The sequence below is a fragment of the Marmota marmota genome, unplaced genomic scaffold, assembly GCF_001458135.2.
Source record: "Marmota marmota marmota unplaced genomic scaffold, marMar, whole genome shotgun sequence".
Taxonomy (NCBI): Eukaryota; Metazoa; Chordata; class Mammalia; order Rodentia; family Sciuridae; genus Marmota; species Marmota marmota.
This window is the reverse complement of record NW_025999990.1, coordinates 11009764-11033599: the sequence shown is the minus strand read 5'-3', so window position 1 is coordinate 11033599 and position 23836 is coordinate 11009764. Positions and strand designations below refer to the sequence as shown.

At 42.4% G+C, this 23836-nt stretch overlaps 1 protein-coding gene across 6 annotated transcripts in view; it reads left to right on the top strand.

Annotated features, from left to right (window-relative positions):
- The window catches only part of Nedd4l (NEDD4 like E3 ubiquitin protein ligase), a 140951-nt gene that overhangs the window by 87306 nt on the left and 29809 nt on the right, over positions 1-23836 (top strand). For 3 of the 6 annotated variants that reach the window (XM_015482349.2, XM_015482347.2, XM_015482350.2), the window contains 7 exons: positions 3872-3949; positions 5293-5347; positions 5451-5504; positions 10507-10565; positions 17328-17393; positions 19638-19867; positions 21815-21936. In XM_015482349.2, coding sequence (XP_015337835.2) covers positions 3872-3949; positions 5293-5347; positions 5451-5504; positions 10507-10565; positions 17328-17393; positions 19638-19867; positions 21815-21936 — 664 coding nt within the window. The remainder of the gene's footprint in view (positions 1-3871; positions 3950-5292; positions 5348-5450; positions 5505-10506; positions 10566-17327; positions 17394-19637; positions 19868-21814; positions 21937-23836) is intronic. The other 3 variants (XM_015482351.2, XM_015482348.2, XM_015482346.2) reach the window with 1 other exon arrangement.

Genomic DNA, 23836 nt, shown 5'->3' with positions numbered 1-23836 from the left:
TTGAACTAGCTTAGTAATCAAATCCCCTAACCTTTTCACAGCCTTTCACGCCACAACTGCAGTGTAATTGCAGCCGGGCAGATTTTATTTTAAATAGTACTGTCCTTATTTATTGCTGCCACCATTGCTGAATGAAGCCCAGTTTTAATTTCCAGTTGCCCCTTTTTACCCAGATAACTGTTATTGACAAATTTACTCATTTAAAATTTTAATTTGATAGAACAACATTTTGTCACAGATGCTGCTGTTAAAAATCCTTAAGGGGACAACTGGACATCCCTCAAGTTGCCACCTTCTTCCCTAAACCCAGGTGTGCTGACCCGGCTGCATTATCTCTAGTCTCAGTATAGAAGATGCACTCGGAGTGCCATGTCTATTTTAACAAATTACAGAGGGGCAGGGAACAGTAAAGATGATTTTCTGACTTAAAATTTGGTTTGTTTACTTTCTGAAAGAATAAATAGGAGGACAGTGCAGCCCTCCTTAGATTTGACCATTAGGATAGGAAAAGGAAAAAAATCTGGTAGGACAGTTGATAATAATGAAAATAGTACTCCTCCCCCCTTTAGCCCGGGAACTTCGGATTCTGGTGCTAACCAGAAGCAGCAGAAGATCCAGGCCCGTGCTTCCCCGGGTGCACCTCGGGTGTTTTATGACAGCCATTCCTAGACACGAATGATGAAGGTAGCCTGCTGACAGTCCATTTGGAATATGCGTAACTATTTTAAAAGGAAACAGAAAATACAGGAAAGAATAGCCTTGTCCCCACCTGGGTCAGGTAGCAAGGAGTGCGTGCTAAAGGCTGTTAAGTGGCGGATGGCAGCCCAGGAGGCCTCACCTGGTGTTCTCTGCTAAGGGAACAGCTCACAGAGTGTCTGAGTACAAAAGGATGTCCATGCCTCTCACGGCACAAAGCACCAGCTTGTTTTTGTAACAAGAAAGATTACACCTTAGTTAAGTTTCAGCTTTGTTTTCTTTCCAAGTTCAAACAAATAAAATTGATTGTAGCCTAGGCATGGTCTCTTCCAGGAAGGAAAGAAGGAAAAACACAGCTGTTTTTTTTTTTGAACTAACCAGGACTCCCATCTCTTATATTTTTAAGACTTAGGGAAACCCTGATTTAAGAGAAGATGCTGAACGTTTGCATTCCATTTAAAAACACTTTCAATTGAATTGAAGAAGCAATTCACGCATGAAGGAGATCCCTGACTACCAAGGAGAGGGATGAACAGCCCATGTGTCTGCATATTTGATTCATTTGTATTCTTATCATTCAAGACCTCATTAGCCTTCCACCTTCCTGTCATCTCTGAAGCTGTCCCTACTGACCCTAGGCCTCAGTGGGAGAGCAGCTTTGTGATGATCTCCAGACAGCCTCAGAATTTGATCACTGGCAGCTACTACCATTATTTTGATTATTGGGGAAATAATATGACCCCTCTGGCCCTCACGTCCCAAGAAGTCTGGGTTTCCATGTGAGGCCAGTTTAGCAGACTGTGAAGCTAAGCTTATATTACACTTCTTGCTCCACTCCAGTCCCCACACCAACTGGAATTTGCTTTAATCTCGGCTTCTTCTATTTTTTTTTTATTTTTATTTTTTATTGTTGGTTGTTCAAAACATTACATATTTCTTGATATATCATATTTCACACTTTGATTCAAGTGGGTTATGAACTCCCATTTTACTAAGTGAAGCTAGCCAATCCCTAAAAAAACAAATGCCAAATGTCTTCTTTGATATAAGGAGAGTAACTAAGAACAGAGTAGGGTCGAAGAGCATGAGAAGAAGATTAACATTAAACAGGGATGAGAGGTGGGAGGGAAAGGGAGAGAGAAGGGAAATTGCGTAATCTCGGCTTCTTTCTCCCTTTCTCTAAACTACCAGCCAGTTGTCTTGCACACTTGACTTCATGTGATTGGAAGGTGTGACTGGCCTTGGTACAGCATGCAGAAGCCCTACCTCCTGTGTGTAAGAGTCTGGCTCTACACCTGGCATGGTCATTGGCTACATGGGCACCCAAGAGTCCTTGGAAGCTGTGACTTTACCCAGTTGGGCAGCTTTGGTGGAGTCCTATGCTTTAAGTTTTTCCTCTGTCTGCAATTAACTAGTCACATAATTTTACCAGATTACCAGCTTCTTGGACCTTCTAAATCCCAAATCTGTTTAGTATATATGTTTATTCTGCCTGCATTCCAGTATGCTGTAGAATACTGGATTTTGTGTCATTTCTTAGTCTTTAAATATATATATATATATATATATATATATATATATATATATATGATTCAGGGTCAGCATTCATTACAAATGAAATAAATCATTAAAAGATTGGTTCCTCAATTAGAAGTTTGCTATAGTTGACAGAAAGCAATGGTTCGTTTTATTTTCTGTGAACTCTTGATTCTTACCAGTTCCCAAATCTGTCATTTGGTTACAATCCTGGGATAATATAACTTATTGTTGGCTCAGAAAACTGTTGAAGCAGAAAACCTTTTTAATAATTTGACAGCAGCAAATGCTTTGATAAAATTGAATGAATCTAATGTCAAATGTCTCAGAAATTTGATTTTTAATCCTGAGCTGATAATGTGTTATTCTGATTGACACTGCATTATTTTGGGTTTTAGCATTCGTTTTCTAATCGTCTGAATTTAAAGACATGGATCCTCAACTGAGCGTGGTGGTGCATTAGTTAATCCCAGTGATTTAGGAGGCTGAGGAGGGAAGATCCCAAGTTTAAGGTTATCTCCAGCAACCTAGCAAGACCCTGTCTCAAAATACAAATGGCTGGGAATGAAACTCAGTTATAAAGAGCCCCTGGGTTCAATCCCCAGTACCACCCTCCCCACCAAAAAAGACATGGATTCTCTGAGTTACATCACATTTTAAGTGGTCTATGCATGTATCGTCTTTTGATCAGGCAGTCCCCAGACTGTTTTTTTGAACTAACCAGGACTCTGATCTCTTATATTTTTAAGACTTAGGGAAACCCTGATTTAAGAGAAGATGCTGAACCTTTGCATTCCATTTAAAAACACTTTCAATTGAATTGAAGAAGCAATTCACGCATGAATTTGTGCAAGTCAGTGTTCTAACACTCAGTTTCCTCACTTCAAGAAACAATAGACCCTGCACCAGCCTCCTAACCAGGGGTGCTACAACATGGTGCATCTCGCTATTCTTTGTAGATCATGGCTCAAGTTTTAGAGTCTACATTTCTTTTCTGTGGTATCTCATGAAACATATCCCTTAAGAAAAATCTCTTGTAAGCTTTTATACTAAAGCATGAATGAGAATCCAATCAGGAGAACTCAGTTGGGAATCTGGGTAAAGTTCCAAAGCGAGGGTCCTGTGATTTCACCGGATGAAACGGACTGTCTCTGGAATAGCCACAGGACTTCCCATCAGACCAGATTCGGAATCTATATAGCTCAGGAAGGAGTGGAGGGTGCCAGGCCCACAGGACTGCTGTTCCTCCCACATCAGGGTCCACAGGGACATCCACAGCCCTTGTCCTGCCCCCTCTCTGAAGTGGCGCCATGTCACCAATGGCTCCCTCCACTCTGATTTCCAAGGTAAATCACTGCTGCAAGCCTTCCCCCTCAGCTTCTCAAAGTCTTGGGATATAGTTAACCTTTTATTTAAATGTTCTTACTCTCCTTTCACCAAGCCCAAGGAGGAAGAGTAGAATCTCATCTGGGAGCTGGTCAGCCAGGCTTCCTGTGCAGAGCAGAGAGCTGGGATCCTTCCGTGGCCCACGCACAGGCAACCTGGTCGATTTGGAATGCCCAATTCAAGAAAAGGAGAGCTGGTAACTACACCAGGGAGTCCCTCTTAACACGGCCCACCCTTTACATTTTTCCTGCAGGAAGATCCACGCCTGAAGTTTCCAGTACACATGCGGTCAAAGGCATCGTTAAACCCCAATGACCTCGGCCCTCTTCCTGTAAGTACATTGGAGGCTCATGGAACAGTCTGAGACTGTTCTTCATTTATCCATCCAGTGTGGAGGAAGAAAGGTCCTGAGAGCATCTCCTTCTCCATACACCCTGGGTCCCATCAGCCTGCATGTCTGAATAGGATTGGGTGTTTGGTGGGTTTCTGTTAGTGCATTCCAGGTATGTGTTCAGTAGTTGGGAAAGAAGTTTCTGAATTGCCAGCCACTAGTGGCAGATAGACTGTAAACTAAAGTATGCAAGAAGCATTCAGTACAGGTGACAGTTTAGGCAGCTTGCATTTATTTTACAACGTAGCAGCCTGTGAGTTCCACCCATATTTCTATTTTAGCTAATGGGGAATAAAATGAAAATGGTGTGAGAGAAAAAGGCATAAACCATCTCAGGAAGTTTGTATGTGTCATTTAACCTACAGATATTTCAAGTTTTTTCCTCCTTGTTGGTGACTGTTCACACGTCTAATTTTTTAAGTTCTCTTTGAGGGAGTGGAGCCCTTTGGTCCAGAGGGGAATCCGAGTGAATCTTTCCCATGCATCCTCCTCAGCAACCTGCCCTGACAAAGCTTGGAGTGGGGGGCAGGCTCGAAGGCTAAGACTGCTTTCTTTTAAAGGGGATTTTTCTTAACTATTGTTTTCCAAGCATTAAGAAACTTCCCGCTACCTGATGGAGCAAAGTTTGAAGCTACAAAAGTTGGCATTCAGTCTGTTTTCAGTACTATCAATATCCCTCCCCGTTCACGTCTACTTAGTTCCTGGGTTCAGAGACAAAGAGGCTGGAAAATGTTTGGAAGGTACATTGTCAGAATCTGTTGGATTCCAGAGTTTCAGATAGGAAATCAGGACAGATGGAAGGATGAGCACTTACCAGCCTCATCTTAAACAGTATCCAAATCGTTTAGCTCCTGAGTTTGAATAAGGAGAGTGCACAGCCGAGGACACAACCTCTTAATAACATGAATGAAGTCACCGTGTCTAATGTGTTTATATTAGCCCTCCCCTTCCCTCCCTGTACTATTCAGTATTTATTTAACCAAATGAGCTCTTCCAGCCCAACTCTCCCATGGCATGCTGATGCTTCCCCTTAGAGCTTTCAAGATTCCAACCCCCACCCACCCCCCAAACAAGGAATCTGAGATGGTTGAACATGTGCATATTGCTAGAGGTCAGGAGTTTACCTGAAATGTTTATATTTTATTTATTCTCGGTGTAAAGATGTATCCAAGAAGAGAAGGGTAAGAAAGGGTTCTATGGTTTTCCAATGTTGCCTCTGAATTTGGAGTCGCTGATTGACGTTTGTATTCTCTCCCTGCCCCCCGCCCTTCCCTGGATGCTAGCCTGGTTGGGAAGAAAGAATTCACCTGGATGGACGGACGTTTTACATTGATCATAGTAAGTCGGGGCTACCCTGGGCGCACAGGTGTTGCTGGGGAAGGGGAGGGGGGAGGGTAATTCAAATGTGATAGTGAAAGCTTTGTCGTTTTGCTTTGTCCAGACAGCCAGGTGTTATGTGGAGAGAATGACCCCCGAGACTCAGTGCCCTCGTACGGTACTGTGCCTTCACCCCAAGTTTGCTTTAAAGTAGCTCCTCAAGCTTTCACCCAATTTGATCTTGCCCCCATTAACTTTTTTTTTAATTAAAAAATTTTCTTTTTGGTTGATGATCCCTTGACATTTGCGCTTTATTTAATATATACACTCTGGAAATAGAAAATAAGATTAGAAGCTGATTTAGTCAAAACAAATGTGTGTATGAACAGTGCTTTAAGCTGCATCTAAGTTCTCTAAACCCTGCCTTCAGAGGCCCATGGCAAGATGCCTTTTCTGACCTTATTTTCTATTCTCGGCATGTTTCCCCCGCTCCCACCACACTAATACATGTGCAGCTGTTTTCTCGAAATCGTAGATTTGCTGAAGACACTTGCTTCAGCACTTATGGATAAGTGTGTGGTTTCTCATTTCAACTAAAAGTTACACTAATAAATGTTTGCTTTTAGCCAGTGGGGTATTTATTTATTTTATTTTGAGGTGACATGTTTTTCTTGGGATCATACTGATATAGCCCTTATACTTTCTGGAAAAAAGTTATTTTAAAAAAGAAGACTTCAAATAGATCTCAAGTTCAAGTCGTGTATGCAATTTAGGAGTATGTGAGGGTTCTATTTTCATGTAACTCGTAAACAGGAAGTCTGTGCCAGTTTTTCTTTTTCTTTTAGTTGTAAATAGACAAAATACTTTATTAATTTTCTGTGTGTGGTTGCTGAGGATCAAACCCAGTGCCTCACATGTGCTAGGCAAGCGCTCTACCACTGAGCTACAACCCCAGCCGCTGTGCCAGGTTTTCATCAGAAAGCAAAGGTGCATGGTTGAGCTACTTGCTGAGAAGTGTGGTCATGAGGAATCCTCATACATGTAGGACGTGTTACACTCTGACCAGCCTGGTACCTCTCGCAGATGTTACTAGGAGACTGAGTGCATTACATGCAGAACTTTGTTTTCAGGGACGAGGGTTTGAGGGGTTAGAAATTGAATTAAGAAAGGGCCCCTCGATTTAGAATTAAACCAAAAGTAGTCTTACCTGTATTTAGAGGGGTAAGCTACCCTTGGGTTTAAATCATATTTCAGCACACACATAGGTTAGTTCTTTCAGTCTTTGATCAGGAAAAACATACTGAATTACATACTTTGCAGATTTTCACAGGGATCATAAATTTACTACAAGAAATGTTTTAAAATGTATGTGCATACCCCAGTTTTCCGCTCAATACAACATTTATTTATAATTCTAAGAATTCGCTAAAGCAGGGAAGAGGTCACATCTCTCTTCCTATTAAAAACAAAAAGCAGTTACCTTTTAAGTGTTTTATGCGTTATAATTTCAATTTTCAAAGAAATATTGACCATTTTATTAAAACTAGGTCTTCAGTGGTAACAGCCTTGCTCTGTGACCCGCAGAGAGCATTTCACACATTAAGGCATGTCCTGGCTTAGGTAACCTGGAAAGAGCTTAAGAGAATGTTCCTAAGCACCCCCAGGAGTTGGAAGCAGGAATAGCACTACCACAAAGGGCCATGCTCATGTACCTTAGAACCAAAACCTCAGCCTATTTTCCCAAGGGCACACTTAGGCCTTGTATATTCAGGTGCTTAATCAGTGGTGACTTGAAGTCAGGTTTGTGGAAGGTCAGAGGTGAAGGTCTCAGGAAGTTGCCGTCCATGGGCATGTGTGTGGCTGGCCGCACCTGCCTGGCTGCTCCTTACTGATGACCTGTCTGCTACTTGCTCCAGTGCTCCTCTCAGGCGCTCCTTGTCACTCCAAGGGAGGCTCCACTTCACTTCTGGGAATTGAGTGATGTGGTTAAGACCCTGCTCAGAGCCTGGTGGATCTGAGCTGTCCTAACATATTTGTGTTCAGGGGCTTGGATATTAAAATGTATTTTGCCTCTGCACAATATACTAAAAGTTGCTCTTAGAGCTAAACTTAGGTGACCAAAAACCATTTAAGAAAAAGGTGTGTTTAAAAGAATCCTGTTAACTTTTCATGCCACATTTCTGACAATGCTCCATAATTTGCTAAGATTCACTTAATGGAACATGATTCAAGGGAGGGACATGACGTTAAAACAGTTCAGTGTCATTTGCTTTTCTACCAAAATCTAGCCTGTGAGAATACAGAACCCCTACTTTTTTCAGAGGCCTTATCCAGTTGGTAGGAATTCTCCAAGCTGGGTTTAGTTAACATTTAGGAATTTCTTTACCCTCATAATGAAGCCTCTCTTTCCAGTTTTCTAACAAAATTTGGTTAATGTTATAATGCCTGCAGGACAGAAATAAGGTCCTTACATATGTTGTTTTACAGTGAAAGCAGTCGTTCAGAAGTTGTTCAGAGACATCCTGTCTTCCTGCAGAGCTGGATTGAGTAGAACATGAATGCACTTGTCCTTTAAATAATTAGGTCATTTAATTTTTTTCCTGCTTTATAAATTTTTCTTGAGAACTTAGACATTTTCCAGATTCACAATATTCAACAAAGGACTAAATTTCAGAAGCAATGAATGCTCAGTACTGGTCTTCAGTTTAGACCCCTTGGTTCATTTGATTGATATCTTATCAAATAGTTCCTAACATCTGGAATGGAACCTCTAGCCCTCTTGGGAGGGATATTATTCTCAGGACCAGAATAATTGGCCAAGGTATCTTAAATACAAAAGTTGGAAAAGAAAATTCCAGTGATTCCTGTTTTGTTCTCACTTGCCAATAGTCTTACCAAACCAGTTAGTAGTAGCTAAATTGGCTGAGTTTTTCATCGTTCTGTTTCCTTTCTATCCTTTTATTTGAAATGTAATGTCTCAAAGGTAAAAGGCAAGTTTAGACTCAAAAGTTCTTTTAAACAAAAGCTTGGAGAACTGAACCCTTTGTTCGTATGTTGACCACACTTAGCCACAAATTGATATTTATCATAACCACATGGGAACTTGGTTTGTTTTCACCATCAGCTTCGTTCAGTCATTACAGAGATCACACATGAATCCCCTTTTACATGCTAGACCTCTGTTTAGTGGTGGACAGGGGGCCTCAGAGATGAATAACCCAGCCCCTGCCCTCCAGGGGTGCATGTCCAGGGCATGTCTTAGGTGTACTGGTGAGGGTCTAGAGCAGTTGCTGTTTGAGTGCAGGTGGAGAGAGCTGGAGAGGGCCAGAGGGAATGGTTCCCTTTCATACCGCTTCCTCCCTTGGCATGGGACTGAGCCTGGCATGGGGAAGAGCAGCAGTTCTAGGGGTGTGGCTATGGGCAGGTGTGCTGTGTTCAGAGAAGTGCAGTTTCTCCCACCTGCTGTGCACAGAGGAGACGCGTGTGACACCCAGCTCAAGTCAACAAGTGTCTGCCAGGTGTGGGGACTCAGGTTCATTCTGCAGGTGGTGGGGAGCTCCAGAGGGCTTTTCCAGAGGTTAGTGACAGTGGTCAGATATGTTCTTTGGAAAGCTCTTTTGGCAGAGCAGTAGACGAAGACTTGAACGGGGAAAGTAAGACCATGCTCAGGGGAACCAAGAGAATAGAAGCGTCAAAAAAAAAAGGAACACCCCAGCAAGAATTCTTAAAGAGACAGTTCAGTTACCACCAGGATGTAGAGGTGGGGACGTGGCCAGGTTCCTGGTTTGAACCACAGGCGGACTGCAAACCTGCTCTTAGGGAGCATAGGCTTATGTTGCAGTTTTGAGGATTGCTGATCTGTTCTTTTTGGGCAGAGGCGAGCAGAGGCCTCCTGGGGAGGCTGGGTGTAATGCTGAGGATGGAGCTTGCTGCCCAGGTATGGCAGATGGTTCTGGTAATCCTCCTGTACTGGCAATAGCCGATTTATTTTTTGATTTTATGACAAAATCTAGTCGAAACAGTTAAAATCCAAGTTGATGTTTTAAGGCACCAACTCTGCTGTATGCTTTATTTGATTTTCTTTTGTTTTCCATCACAATAGCAACTTTTCCTTTCCAAAGTCTTCTGCTTTCAAGGCAGGGGACACAAAAATGCCTTTTTCTTCTAAAACCATTTAGACTCTTCATGCAAATTTTATGCCAGCGTGAAAGCAAAATAAGGATTCTAAAAGAGTCATGAGCTCTGGGAGCTTTTCTTTTTTTAAAAAACTTTACCTCTGGTTTTATTAAAATAACATCAGACTTTTAGAAATTCCTGGTACACTTGTTACAACTGAGTGCATTGGGAATAGTCCTGCCTCAGGGTAGATGCACACAGGGTTCCACACCACTGCCACCTGCCTTTGACCAACTTATAGGACCCATCTTCCTCAGTCCTCCCCTTCCCTGCAGCATACACCAGGAATTCCTAAAGTCTTTAATTAGGCACAGTAACAAATCCCAGCTGCTGTGTTCAGTCCCCTAGACCCAAGTAGTGCTGAAGGTAATGTAGACTCATTTGGAAGAAAGAAAAACCGCTCTGCCAATGTGGCCAAAAGGGACACTTCCTCTGGAGTCTTCCTGGGCTGCATCTAATACTCATTTTTTGGACTGCCCTAGCTGCTTTGGTTTTTGTGTGCGTGTGAGTGACGCATGTAATGGATTATATTTGTTCAATGCAGGATTCCTAATTGAAAGCGGTTTTTCAGTACCATAAGCAAATAAAACACTATTTGAAATGAGGGGAAAAAAATCGTGTGTGTGTTAACCTTCTGGGGAACTAAAACTTTTTATGCCTTTTTTTAATTAAATGAAAATCAAGATCAAGTTATAAATCCTTGAAAGAACAGGGGTTTATAATTGAAATTTCAGCAGATTGCTTGCCAAAAACAATGCAGAAAGATGGTTTCACTTTAGTTGTGCATTTTCAATTGAGTATTTTTAACTAAACAGTATGTGAGGAATTTCCACATAGTTACCTTCTAACCCTAAAATACTAAGTCATTACCCTTGTGGGGGGGACACCATGTAAGGCACTGGACAACTTTTGAAGAATCCAGAAATCATTCTTGCTAAAACATCCTTTGCATAAAATAGACTTGAACTAATTGCTGATTTTTTATTTTTTTTTAACATTTTCAGATAGCAAAATTACTCAATGGGAAGACCCAAGACTGCAGAACCCAGCCATCACTGGCCCGGTCAGTATTCTCAAACTCTGACCCTTCAGTATAAGCTTTTGATTTCATCTATATATGCATCTCTTGTGTGTGACTGATTACCGTGATGCCAGGGACGGGAATGAATGAGTTGTTTAACATTCCTCCTCCTCACCAAAGTTTCCAGGTGGGGTCCAGCTAAGTGTGCCTTTTCATGGGATGTTCATTGTGAAGGAAAAGAATATGGTTTGATTAATGGTAACAGAATGAAGTGTTTTTCATTCTCCTTTGTAAAAGGGTGGTTTAAAAGTATAATTAAAATTTCTCCCTTTCTCCTTCTCTGATGCAAAGCCAGGCCTTTATTTTGTAGAGCGTTGTCATTTCTTTAAGCCACAGTTAGTAAATAGGCACTAATAAATTTACATCTCTTCCAACTTTAAACATCTGTAGGCATTTGGATGAGGTGGTTGCTACCTTGGGGGAACTGGCAGTTAAGGATCTTTAACTCTGCTGACCCACTCACTTTCTCACAACTGTGCCTGAATACGAATTTTGTGGCTTTGATTCAGTTCAAATTATATTTTAAATGATGAAGAGATGTCTATCTGAAAACTTCAGAGATGCTGCAGGGCCAATGTGCATTGAGGACTGACATCCTCTGGCCGTTTGGTTTTGGTTTTGGTACTGGGGATTGAACCCAGGGCTGCTTTAACATCAAGCCACACCCCCAGCCCTTTTTATTTTTTGAGACATCATCTCTCTAAATTGAGTACAGCCTCACTAGTTGCTGTGGGTGACCTCTAGCTGGCAATCCTCCTGCCTCAGCCTCCTGAGTCACTGGGATTACAGGCATGAGCCACTGGATCTGACTCCTCTGACCTTTTTTTTTTTTTAATTCTTTCATTGAATTTGTTCAGCTATTTTGATACTATTCCCTCTATAAAATGCCCCCCAATACAGTCAAATACTTTTTTCTCTCTGTAGTCTAAAAAACACTGCCGTGCTTTGATAGCTTCTTTTTTCATATTCACACTAAAATTGATTATTAGAATGGTATTTCCCTTCTCCATTATTAAAAACAAGGCAAATTCAAGAAACAATGTTGTCTGCAGTTGACAGAAGATGGTTCACATGATGATGTTGAAGTTTTCACTATTTTTTTTATCACTTATCAGTCACCCACCTTCACTCAGAACACTACTCCTTTTTATTTATTATCAGTGAAAATTATTTAGCATTATAAATTCAGGTAGGTTTGCTCCCAAGCAAGATATCTGTTCTTTCTGTTTTCTGTTAATAAAGGAGACTTGCTTGCTTTTTTATTGTTATTAGTGATACTGCTTTCAGTAGGAATATGTGTATTTAGGTATTTGCCAACTTGGGGTAGATATTTGGCTCTACTATTGAGTTCTAAATATTGGGCAGTTTTCATATGATTTTTGTCCTTGATTTTTGTAAATATTTATCATCTCCTTTTCAGCATGGATTAGAGGGGGTTTTGCCTATCCACCTCTTATTTCCAGTTGTATTGCATTGTTAAGGGAATATTGTTAGGTATTTGAAACATAATGGAGGTCTGGTTATTTTTTGTAAGTGTTCTTTTTGTGTTTTTAAGAAATATGTAGTGTCTCTCTGGATGTAGAGTTCTTGATGTGTGCATTAGGTCCAGGTTGTGATGTTTAAATTATCCAGATCCTTACTACCTTTTTCCTGATTGTCTGATCCACTCAAGATTTGTATCAAAATCTCCATAGTGATTGTTGCTGTGTGAGTTTTGTTGGTTTGTGTAATCACACTCACTTTCTCTCTTCCTTAGTGTTTGTATGGTGTATCTTTTCTATCTCTTGCAGTTTTTCTCCTCCTTTCTTGCCAAGTGATAAAAGTATAAACAGATTTCTTGGCCCACCATTGGCTTTTGTCTCCATTGTTCCCCAAGGTTTTCACTGAAGTGCACAGTGCACTTGTGGTTCTGAGTGTGTGGTCTGCAGAGCACAGGCCTCTTCTGGGAACTTTTTTTGAAATGCATGTTTTCAGGTCCCACCCCAGATCCATTGACTCAACAGCTTGGGGTGGGACAGCAGTCTCTGTTTTATGGAGCTCTCCTTGGGCTGCTGATGCCGTCTCAAGATGAGAGCCTCAGCCCAGCAGCACCACCAGTGAGCTGGAGTGGGGACCTCTTGGTCTTCCACTCTGAATGTCTGGTCGGACCTCTTTCGAGGTGAAGTTCAGCTGGTGAAAGAATTGTCATTTAATTTCCTTCAGTACTTTGGAGACATTCTCGCTTGTCTTCTGGCTTCCATACTGATGGCAAGAAGTCTGTTGTCAATCTGTCATTTCTGTGTGGGTAAATAGCTCTGTTCTCTGGTGACTTTAAATTTTTTCTCTGTGCCTTTAGTGTCCTTGAATTTCACTATGTGGATTTCTCTCTGTTTATCCTGCTTTGGGCTCAAGATTTTTCGACACAGGGAATCAGGTCATCTCTCTTCCAGAAAATTCTCAGCTGTTGTTTCTTTACATACTGCATGTTTTCATCCTCTGTAGATCTGTTTGTTTGGGGCAGTACTGGGAATCAGGGTCTTGCTAAGTTGCTGAGGCTGACCTTATACTTGCAATGCTCCTGCCTCAGCTTCCCGAGCGTGTACCACCGCACCAAGCTCTGAGTCTGTCTTTGTAAGTCCTAACTGGGCCTTTGGTTTTCTCGCATATTGTCTTTCTTGTCTCTTAACTTTCACATTCTCTCTCGTGCGCGCTATCACTGCCATATTGTGAATCATGACTTAGTTCTACCAGTGAATTCTTTTTTAAAATTTTTATAGAATCTATTCTTTATCTGTTCATTGTATCTAATATTTCAGTGACTGTTTACTTGCTCCAAGTACTATTTAATGGTCTTGTAAATTTTGCTTTTTTAATTCGTTCATCGCCTTTACCATTTTAAAAACACTTGTTTAGTATGTCTTTTCGGGTTATTTTATTATGTCTGGTCCTGAGGCATTAAATCTCCTACTCATTGTCTATATTCTCCTTAATGATAGTTTATTTTGTGTGTGTGTGTGTGTGTGTGTGTTTTCATCTTCATTTTCTTTCTAGGTGGCTTTTGTAAATCCTGACCTGTCTTTATAGTCAACTTGTTAGCCTGGGTTCATGCCACTCAGTTAGGATAACTGAACCTCATAACAGGTTTGGAGTATCGGTTTATTACAGGCCTGTTTCTTTTGGTTTTTCTCCCATTTGTGGTCCCAGCTAGGTTAGCCTCTTTCAGTGTCTCTTGGCCAGTAGATACTTTTCTTTTCCCCACTAAGATGTTAGGGTCTAAACAGAGAATTCTGCTCTGGCACCCTGGAACATATAGACTGTTGACAAAATTGTGTGTCCCTGTGGGAAAAAGATGAACAACTAAACACAAACACCTGTGTCTGGGTCCAGTGCCCCCTTGTTCCTCTGAGCCCTACTGCTGACGGGATGCCTATACCCTCTCTTTTTCCCCAAGTTTTCAGAATCTTAGCTCTGAATTGATCCAGCATTTATACACGTTTGTCAGATGAGGAGAGACCCTTTCTGTGGTGGCTCAGTGTACAGCAGTGCTCAGAAATTAGTATGTGCTCTCTCTGACGGATGCGTCAGTAGCGCCGTTAAGTGCTGTCCATACATGCTGCTAGAAGGAAGGCCATCTCAAGGACTGTCAGCTGATTGGGAACTCCCAGCAGTGTACTCGGGGCAGGTGTTATCACCAGCTCACCAGAAGCTCAGAAAGCTAATCGTGTTGTCGCCAATTCCCAAAATGTCAGAACAAAGACTAGAGCCCTGATGTTCTGGCATCACCAGTTATCTCCACAAGTCTTTTTGGTCCAGCATCACCCAGAATAGAATGACACAAAATATTTGGAACGGACCTACACAATCAGCTAGGTTTCACACTACCAAGAAGGGAACGTTTTCAAAGCAGAGCCAAAGGGCTAAGTTCACAGGTATGTTAATTTTTCACATAGGTGTGTTTTACAAGTTAAATTGTATGCAAGAAAATGAGATGCCAGGTTTTCATGAGAGGATAAATAATTTGGTGTGTCTGATGCAAGAAACATACACATAATTCTCTTCAGAAGCTGCTGCGTATGGCCATCTCTGTCCTGGTATGCAGTTGGAATCTTTGCAGGAAATTTTTCCATCTTGAGAAATACCTCTTGAGAGGAAGGATAGTTAGCACTGGAGGAGAATGATGTTTGTTTAACTTTCTTGCACCGTTCCCCAGAAGAAGAAAGACCAAAGACCAGAAATATCTCAGCTTTCTATTTCCACCCACATCTAGTCAGCACCTGCCGGTTACAAGGCAAGCACAAGAATGGATGTCACGGTGGGGGCCAACATTTGAAATCTGTTCCTTGGGAAATTTTTCACCTTTTAAATGCCATTGAGCTTTTTCTGTAAACAGTGATGAATATTAACGCATTTTTTCAACACTTGGGAAGGGGAAAAAAAAAATAATTACTGGGAATCAGACATTTAGAAATGAAAGAGACCGAAGCTGATCTGATCAGACCCTTCTGCTTAACCATGAAGATGTTCCTTAGCAGAGAGGACATGTCAGAACTGCCTGGTGGCAGCGTCTTCCTAAAATTCAGGTGGTCTATGCCTGTCCTTAGAGAATGGAAGGAAGTCACATCTTCAATTTAATTCCCCTCAGTCACAGTCCTAGCTGAAGGCATCAACCAAAGGCTTTCCCTCCTCAGGATTTGGTACTCACTGTCACTGGCCTGTTCCCTTTGCTCAGAGGTCCCCCAGAGCTGCCCTTCCTGACCACCTCACACAGAACTGAACTCTGCACTGGATGGACGGATGTTTTTCTCCCTCGTGATACCTGCATTTGTTGATCCTCATATTTCTCACTGCCTGTCGGCCCCAAAAGCTTGTTAGCCTCCAGTTAACTGGGAACTGGAAAAGGACCTTTTTCATTATGTACCATTATTCCCTTAGCACTTAAAATGCCTTGCACACCTTGCACAGAGTCGGGCTCAGGAAATGTCTGTTGAACAAATGAACAAGTGAACCACCAAAAAGTGATACATAGATTTTAATTGGTCATGGAGTGTAGTGTTGGTAGAGCAGAGAAAACCATGTCTTTGTTAGCATAAGAACATTGTATCCTCATCTGTACATGGATGGTCGTCCACGTATTGACAAGAGTCAGGATTCATACCTGAAGGCTGAGGACGTGGCTCAGCATAGACACTCGCCTAACATGCGTGAAGCCCTGCATTTAATCCCAGCACCACCACCCTAGTCCACACACGAGGAAAACACACATGATTTCCTCAGACTAAACATTGCCAGAACACATGGGATGTATGGTCGGCTCTCCTGATCAGTGGAAAACTCGAATGAAATGTATGGGCCTGAAAACTTAGGACAGGCCCTAGGCAGTATGACTCTTCTCTAGAATGTTCTTAAGGTATACATGTATGATGTCTTCATTGCTCTTGAATTCAAAACAAATGACATGAACATTTTCCATATGGAATGGTTATATGTTTTTGTTTCATGAATTATTTGTTTAATCTTATGAAACGGAGGGTGAAGGACAGAAGCATTTGCTCTTCGCTTTCTCTCTTTATGGTCAAGAATAAGCATGACAAAAGGTTCAGGGGTGTAGGCTGGAGACATTTTCCTGAGAATTGGTATATTTTATTAACTTAGCCTTAAATGATACGAGCATAACTATTTGCTTCCTAGATTTATACTGTTCATTAAAAAGCAGTGAGTTTCCACTTGTGAGGTGGGTGCCAGTGTCTCTGTGTATATGCAAAAGACAGTCCGTTCTACTTCATTTAAAAAAAAAAAAAAAACTGAGCCTTTTCAATAGCCTAGTCAGGCTCTGCCTCTAAGCTGCTTTACAGATAGCAAATAAGGGCTGTGTAAATGGTACATAAAAATGTTGTTACTCTGCCTGAAGAGACACCAGAACTTTTGAATAGTTTCAGCTGGCTCGGATGTTAGCCCACCCCTGTGGCGCCATCCCTGTGCTTCATAAAGAAGGCATTTGAGGTTTACAGAAATCCTCATCCAGGAACCCTGAGTAGGAAGGAGCACCCCTGGTGACTCCTCTCTGGAGGTCTTCCCAGAGCGCCATCTGCCCAACTGCGTTCCTCACCAAGGGTGTTAATTCACTTTTCTGTCTACCCATGGTATTTCCCCCAGAGGTTTTTAAAGCATGAATAGACTTTTCAAAATGCCCAGTATAGGTCATTTTGAGTTGTGTGTTAAAACATCAAGAACAATAACTCTTAACAGGGGAAATGAGTAATATATATCCCAGTGGCTTGAGAGGATGAGGCAAGAGGATGGAAAGTTCAAAGCCAGCCTCAGCAAAAGCGAGGTTCCAAGCAACTCGGTGAGACCCTGTCTCTAAATAAAATACAAAATAGAGCTAGGGATGTGGCTCAGTGGTCAAGTGCCCCTGAGTTCAATACCCAATACCCCCAAAATATATATATGCACATATATATGTATGTCTATATTTTAGAGTCTGATGAAAATCACAGAGAAAGCATATTTAGTTTGTGCAGCACACCCTAAATGATTTCTTCACTGCAAAGACAATTGGTTTCGGGGGTGAAAGCCCCATTCTGTGCCGATTAGTCCTAAGACTTTCCCATGTGCTGCGTAGACATTATGTAAATGTGCTATGAAAAATATGGGAAGTAAGTATTTAAGGTTTATGATTCATGAAACTCCCTGAATGTTGGCTCGGTGTACATAAATTTCAAGCAAATTGTTTGCATTGTCTATATTTATAAATTTATCTTCCAGGCTGTTCCATACTCCAGAGAATTTAAGCAGAAATATGACTACTTTAGGAAGAAATTAAAGAAACCCGTGAGTAATCTTCTCTTCTCAAAATGCTGTGTTTGGGTTGTCTGTGAGCTGCCAGAGTTACTCAGAACACCCCATTTGTTGCTTTTACATGGATACTAAAAATATTGCCTTCCCTTTTTTACTGCACTTTGATCCACCTGGATCTTCAATCTGAATTTTCTTTTTAACAGAAATGGTAAGTGGAAATTGACTCAGTATTACATATCAAATCACCTGATGGATAATTTCTTATGTAAAACCTAAAAAGATAGAAATTACTTTTATGGGATATAAAATAATTCATGACTGCAGTCACAAAATCTGGGGAAGCCCATACAGTTGCATCTGGTTGTCATATTTTAGACAGTCTACATTCAGGTTTTAAAAGTGTTCAAGTCCTTCGCTTTAAATTCAGAAGTGTAGTTTTAACTACTAACATTTATAAATTATGTAACAAATAATTATAATACTTGGCAGCCTTAGTGTAATTTTTTTTATTGCAATTCTCGGTGGCAGTTTACAACCCAGAAACCCTGTAAGGTTTTTACAGGCGGTGCTGCAGATTACAGTGTTGCTTACCCCTGACCCATCACCCCCAAGTCCTTCCACCTGTGCCTCTTGTGCTAGTTCTGATGGTACTACTCCAGTTTCGGTCTTACAGTTGTGACATCACTGGGAAAGGAGAGTCCACTAATTGTCCAGCTCACACGGTTTGAAAGGTCTATCCTCCTCTCCCTGGGCATGCTCCCAGGTGATGCCTGGAGTTCTGGGCATCCACTGGGATGAGGCACAGATGGCTTCGTCCTCACTCTGTCGTGGATCACTCCACCTGTGGTTCAAGTGCCTCGCTGATGACTACTTTCCAAATGACTCTCTGTTCTTCAGGGCTCACGTTAGAACACGTGTCCTCCAGTGTCAGAAACGACTTGGTGTCTTTGTCACATTTGCACGGCTGTGCTCTGCTCAGCCCCATTCTTAGGGCAAGGCCAGCCCTGGACCTCGTTCTTCTAGGAGGTGGTTCTCACAGCCCAAACTTTGGCAGAATCAGGGTCGCACTCCCCGTGACAAATGAAGTCGGAGGCCTCGTGGATCAGATTTACCACCTGTGGTCCCTATCAGATATGCAAATGGTCCGAGCCTGGCCAGATGGGGATTGTTTGTAGGTTTTGGTTACCTGTCCTTTGACCCAGCTATTGCCCTTCTTGGACTTTTCCCTGAAGACCTTAAAAGAGCGTACTACAGGGATACTGCTACATCGATGTTCATAGCAGCACAATTCACAATTGCTAGACTGTGGAACCAACCCAGATGCCCTTCAATAGATGAATGGATAAAAAAAATGTGGCATTTATACACCATGGAGTATTACGCAGCACTAAAAAATGACAAAATCATAGAATTTGCAGGGAAATGGATGGCACTAGAGCAGATTATGCTTAGTGAAGCTAGCCAATCCCTAAAAAACAAATACCAAATGTCTTCTTTGATATAATGAGAGCAACTAAGAACAGAGCAGGGAGGAAGAGCAGGAAGAAAAGATTAACATTAAACAGATACATGAGGTGGGATGGAAAGGGAGAGAAAAGGGAAATTGCATGGTAATGGAGGGAGACCCTCATTGTTATACAAAATTACATATAAGAGGTTGTGAGGGGAATGGGAAAATAAACAAGGAGAGATGAATTACAGTGGATGGGGTAGAGAGAGAAGATGGGAGGGAGGGGAGGGGGGATAGTAGAGGATAGGAAAGGTAGCAGAATACAACAGTTACTAATATGGCATTATGTAAAAATGTGGATGTGTAACCGATGTGATTCTGCAATCTGTATTTGGGGTAAAATTGGGAGTTCATAACCAACTTGAATCTAATGTATGAAATATGATATGTCAAGAGCTTTATAATGTTTTGAACAACCAATAAAAAAAAGAGGAAAAAAAAAACCTGTCCTTGATTGAAACCATACATGGAGCTGGGCATTCTCTTGCTAGTAGTTGAAGTGCCCACACTGTTTCAGCAGGTTTTCTTCTACAGCGTCATGGCTGACTCAGCTGCAGGTAGATGCCCTGTGTGCCCCATGTTGACACAGTGAGGATTCTGTCTGTGGGAGGGGGAATCCATAAAGGAGAGGATCTCAGTTGGAACCACTTGTCCCTGCACGTTTATTTGAAGCCTGCCATCACTCTACCTTTTTTTTTTTCCCCCTGAGAAAGCAAGGTACATATTTACTGTATGGTCCTGAGCTTTTTCTTTTTTCTTTTGTGTAGGCTGATATTCCAAACAGGTTTGAAATGAAACTACACAGAAATAACATATTTGAAGAGTCCTACCGGAGAATCATGTCTGTAAAAAGACCTGATGTCCTAAAAGCTAGACTGTGGATTGAATTTGAATCCGAGAAAGGTCTAGACTATGGGGGCGTAGCCAGAGAATGGTTCTTCTTGCTGTCCAAAGAGATGTTCAACCCCTACTACGGTCTCTTCGAGTACTCTGCAACGTAAGTATGGAGTACATTCAGAATGTGGGTCCCACAGAAATGGTTTTATCCTGAATGAATTTAAACTCAATGGGACGATAAGCTAATCACTCATTTGAAATGAATCAATGCCCAATTCCATCCCTCCCCATCCCGCCATCTCCCACAAGTCTGGATCAGGCTCTCTACCTGGTGAAATAATATACTCCATGAACACCTAAAGTTGATTCTTCTCTTGTCTGTTGGGTTCCTGGAATTGAAATTGAAAATGTGTTGGGTAATTATGGTAAGGAACAAGAGGCAATTTTCATTTGTAATGTTCCTTTATTTCAAGAGGAGAATTCATCAGAGTCAGAATTCAGAAAGCGTCATTACATGAACAAGAAAAGTCTCTGAAGTCGTACTTATAAAGGCAAATTATGAAGACTTTGAGAACTCATGCTTGGGACACGAAAGGACCCTACCCTGGTCCTTTAAGGGAAGAACCAGGCTGCCCCTTGCATTAGGATTTCATCTCTGCCAGGCATGGAAAACTGAGACAGATTGAATTGCTTTCTCAACGCATGTTGGCGACTAGTAAGGCCAACCATTTCTCTCCAGGCTGAGGAATCTTGAAAGTCAAAGGCTGACCTCAGCTACCAGGAGAATGAATAGTTGTGGCCCTTTCCAAGAGGCATTGAGCATCAGTCCTGGGCTTTTAGGAGGACATGTGTTCTGCTGATGCTTCCTCGGGCCACCTGTCTCTTAGGAGTGTTATAGTTAAAGCTTGGTCCCAGGGTTTCATAAATTGACTTCCAGACCACTCACGTATAATCAAATCAAGCCTTTATTGAAGCACACCGGTGGCAGCTGACCAGAACATAAAGCTGTTCCCCTGATCAGCCCTGAACAATTGCAAGGGCACTCCTTATAAGCCTGAAAACCGAAAAATGGATGTTCAGGGGGTCTAGCCAATGCAAGCAAGCCAGGTTACAGAAGCGGGACAGTGCAGTCAAGTGGAGGGAAGCCTAACCAATCACAGTTAGCCCAGTCACCCCAGTTACAGAAACAATACCTCATTAGGTAGTTCTGTGTTCTTAAAGGTTTCTATAGCAAAAGGAAAAGAACATCTTGCCCCAGTCATGACTCTTCTACTTGGCGTGGTTGTTTTGCAGGATGAAGTCATAAAACAAAATGGAGTCACATTTGCTCCTACTATCACAGGAGCTCCTTTAGAAGACAACCTCAGTACATCCTTCTTGGTTGATCTAGCCAAGAATTGCCCAGTGGTGTTGGTGGTGGTTACTGAGTCCATGGAGAAAGTCCATTGTGTAATTGATGGAAACCATTGAAGTGGAGGGCAGGATAGGAGGCAAGATCCTCACCTCTCACCCATATGCTCCAAGATGTCCCCTGGAGGAACCTGTCCATGAAGTCCAGTTTGAAAAGCACGGATCCTCCTCATCGTTAGATCAAAGCAGGACCCTTGGGTGCAAACAGGCATCTTGAGGCTTGCCTTGTTGAGACACTTGGGTCTTGCCTGGTACTCTTGAGGCTTTTCAGGACAGAGTGATGGTTATATTAACCAAGTGCAGGGAAAAAATCTTAGCCTCTGGAATAAGTTGGCCTCTGTCATGGAGAGGACCTGAAGGGCAGGTGCTGTAGAAGCCCCTGCTCAGCCCCTTCATCACGCAGCCCATCTCATCTTCCCCAGATGCTTGCTGACATTGTTACAGACCCCATGTGGGCAAACGGCAGCTTCTGCAGATCTCTCACTCTGCCTGGCTTGCGTGTTGCTGAGCTGGGCCCAGCAGAGGATGACTGGATGCTGACTCCCAGCCTCCCATCACACCTTTTCCCACCAGGTGCAGGACATTTGCCAGAGCACCGCAGGAGCCGAATGACAAATGGCAAAGAAAAATTCAGCTTCCTGGGTTTCTTGTTTAAAATTATGACCGGGCCTTACTTCTCTCTTTTCTTTTCCCAAAGGGACAACTACACACTTCAGATCAATCCCAATTCGGGCCTCTGTAATGAAGATCATTTGTCCTACTTCACTTTTATTGGGAGAGTTGCTGGTCTGGCAGTATTTCATGGGAAACTCTTAGATGGTAAGTGATTTAGAAATCTTGAAGCTGTAAGAACAGGATCATTGCTGTCCATGCTTCTTCTTAGGTTCTTTCACATCACAGATTATAAGTAAAAGCTTCGCTGTTTCTCGTTAATGCAGTGAATGATTTTTATATTTCACCCATAACAGTGATCTTTTTCCTGGTGTCATCTTGGGTACTGAAGACAGAGTGTCTCTGGACAGCTTTAAAAAATATTTTTTAATTTAATTGTGAAGCACAGAACATTCTGTATTCATGCATTTTGTATGTTTGCCAGAATAAGTTTTCTTTAGTGAGACCTAGATCTGGTGACAGATGGAAAAACTAATTGAAAAGTTAATTAAAATGATCTAATCCATCAATATCCTGCCATTGTTCCATTTGTCCCCAGAATTATTTTTTTAACGTGAAAAGACTAAATAATTCCAAAGTAATATTATAACCCCAGAGTCCCTGCTGAGACAGATGACACAAAATCACTTCATCCTATTTAGAGATGTAAATCATAGGAGAATTTCAAAAGATCTTAGAGAAGTAACAGGTCAGACCCCCTGCCTGGCTATGGCTTATCATACAGATTTCAAAAGTCATTTCAAAAGTGCTCCTAAGAGGCCACTGTAGAAATCATCAGTGAGGAGACATCAGAAATATTTTTTTTAAGAACTTGGGTGTGAAATGTTTGAAAATGAAAGACATTAAGATTAGAGATTGACATTTCAGTTACTGTCGAGAGAGCTATTTCCAGGGGAATTATGTTAATTGCATTCCAATAAATAATTGATATATTTTTACTGTTAATTGCTAACTTATTTTGATCCTGACTTCAGTGAACTCCTATTTTAGCGAGAAAAAAAATCAAAAGCAGAAGAATCACAATGATAGCATGTAGGCAAAAGGGGCAGGGCAGGGGGGCGTGGGGCACACTGAGTGCTCAGAGGAGAAACGGACCAGCTGGGAGTACTTTACCTTGGGGCTTGTCACATGTGAGCATCAAACACTGGGGTTGTGTCAGAAGAGCTTGGGTTGGCCAGGAGCAAAGCTCTGTGGCGGGATAATGGAGGGAGGCCATACAGACAGGGAGCTGAGCCACTGCTGAGTGGTCCCTGCCAGTGGGTCACAGCTTACATCAGTTACAGCCACAGAGCCCACAGCTGTGCATGATCATCAGGTCTTCAGTTTCTTAAAAATGCAAATGCCTGAATGAGGAAGGAAGATGGCGGCGAGGGGAGTGCATTACCCCCGTGTGCTGCTTCACTGTGTGGGAGTATGACAAGTCAGGACGGCTAAAGGATATCTTGTTAGGAATTTCCAGCAACAGTGGGGTGCTCTGGAACCTGGAGGAAGGATTTCCATCGCACGAGGATCGGCTACGGGGACTCAAACGCGAGAGGTTTGTCGCACGGAGGGTAACACTGCTTATTTAGCAAATCGCCCCGCGGCTAGAGTCTGCAGCGCGCGCTGGGATAGAGACGCAGGGTTACAGCGCTGCAGTTTCTGCCAGCCGCGCAAGCACCGTACTCAGGGCTGAATTCTGGGTTCGAGATGGGGGAAGGAAGCGGTCCATCTCGGTTCTCCACACCGGTCAGACCACAGAGGAGGCCAGCAGCCACCATGTTGGTAAACTGACGTCACCTTCCCTGTTTTCGACTGACCGCAGCTCATTCAGCCATAGATCAGGTAATTTCAGGCTGCAATTCGCCTGCGGCTTGCAGACAGATTGCTAGGGTTCAGCGCCTGGGTGCTTCTTAGAACCTGATCTTATCGGAGCGAACACCGAGCGCGGGGCGACCGAGTTCCGGCTCCCGGAACCGTCCCGGAATCGCCCTGGCCCAGGGCTGCGGAGCCTGCAGAGGCTGCTTCTTGGACCCTGCTCCTATCAGAGCATACACCAAGCACTAAG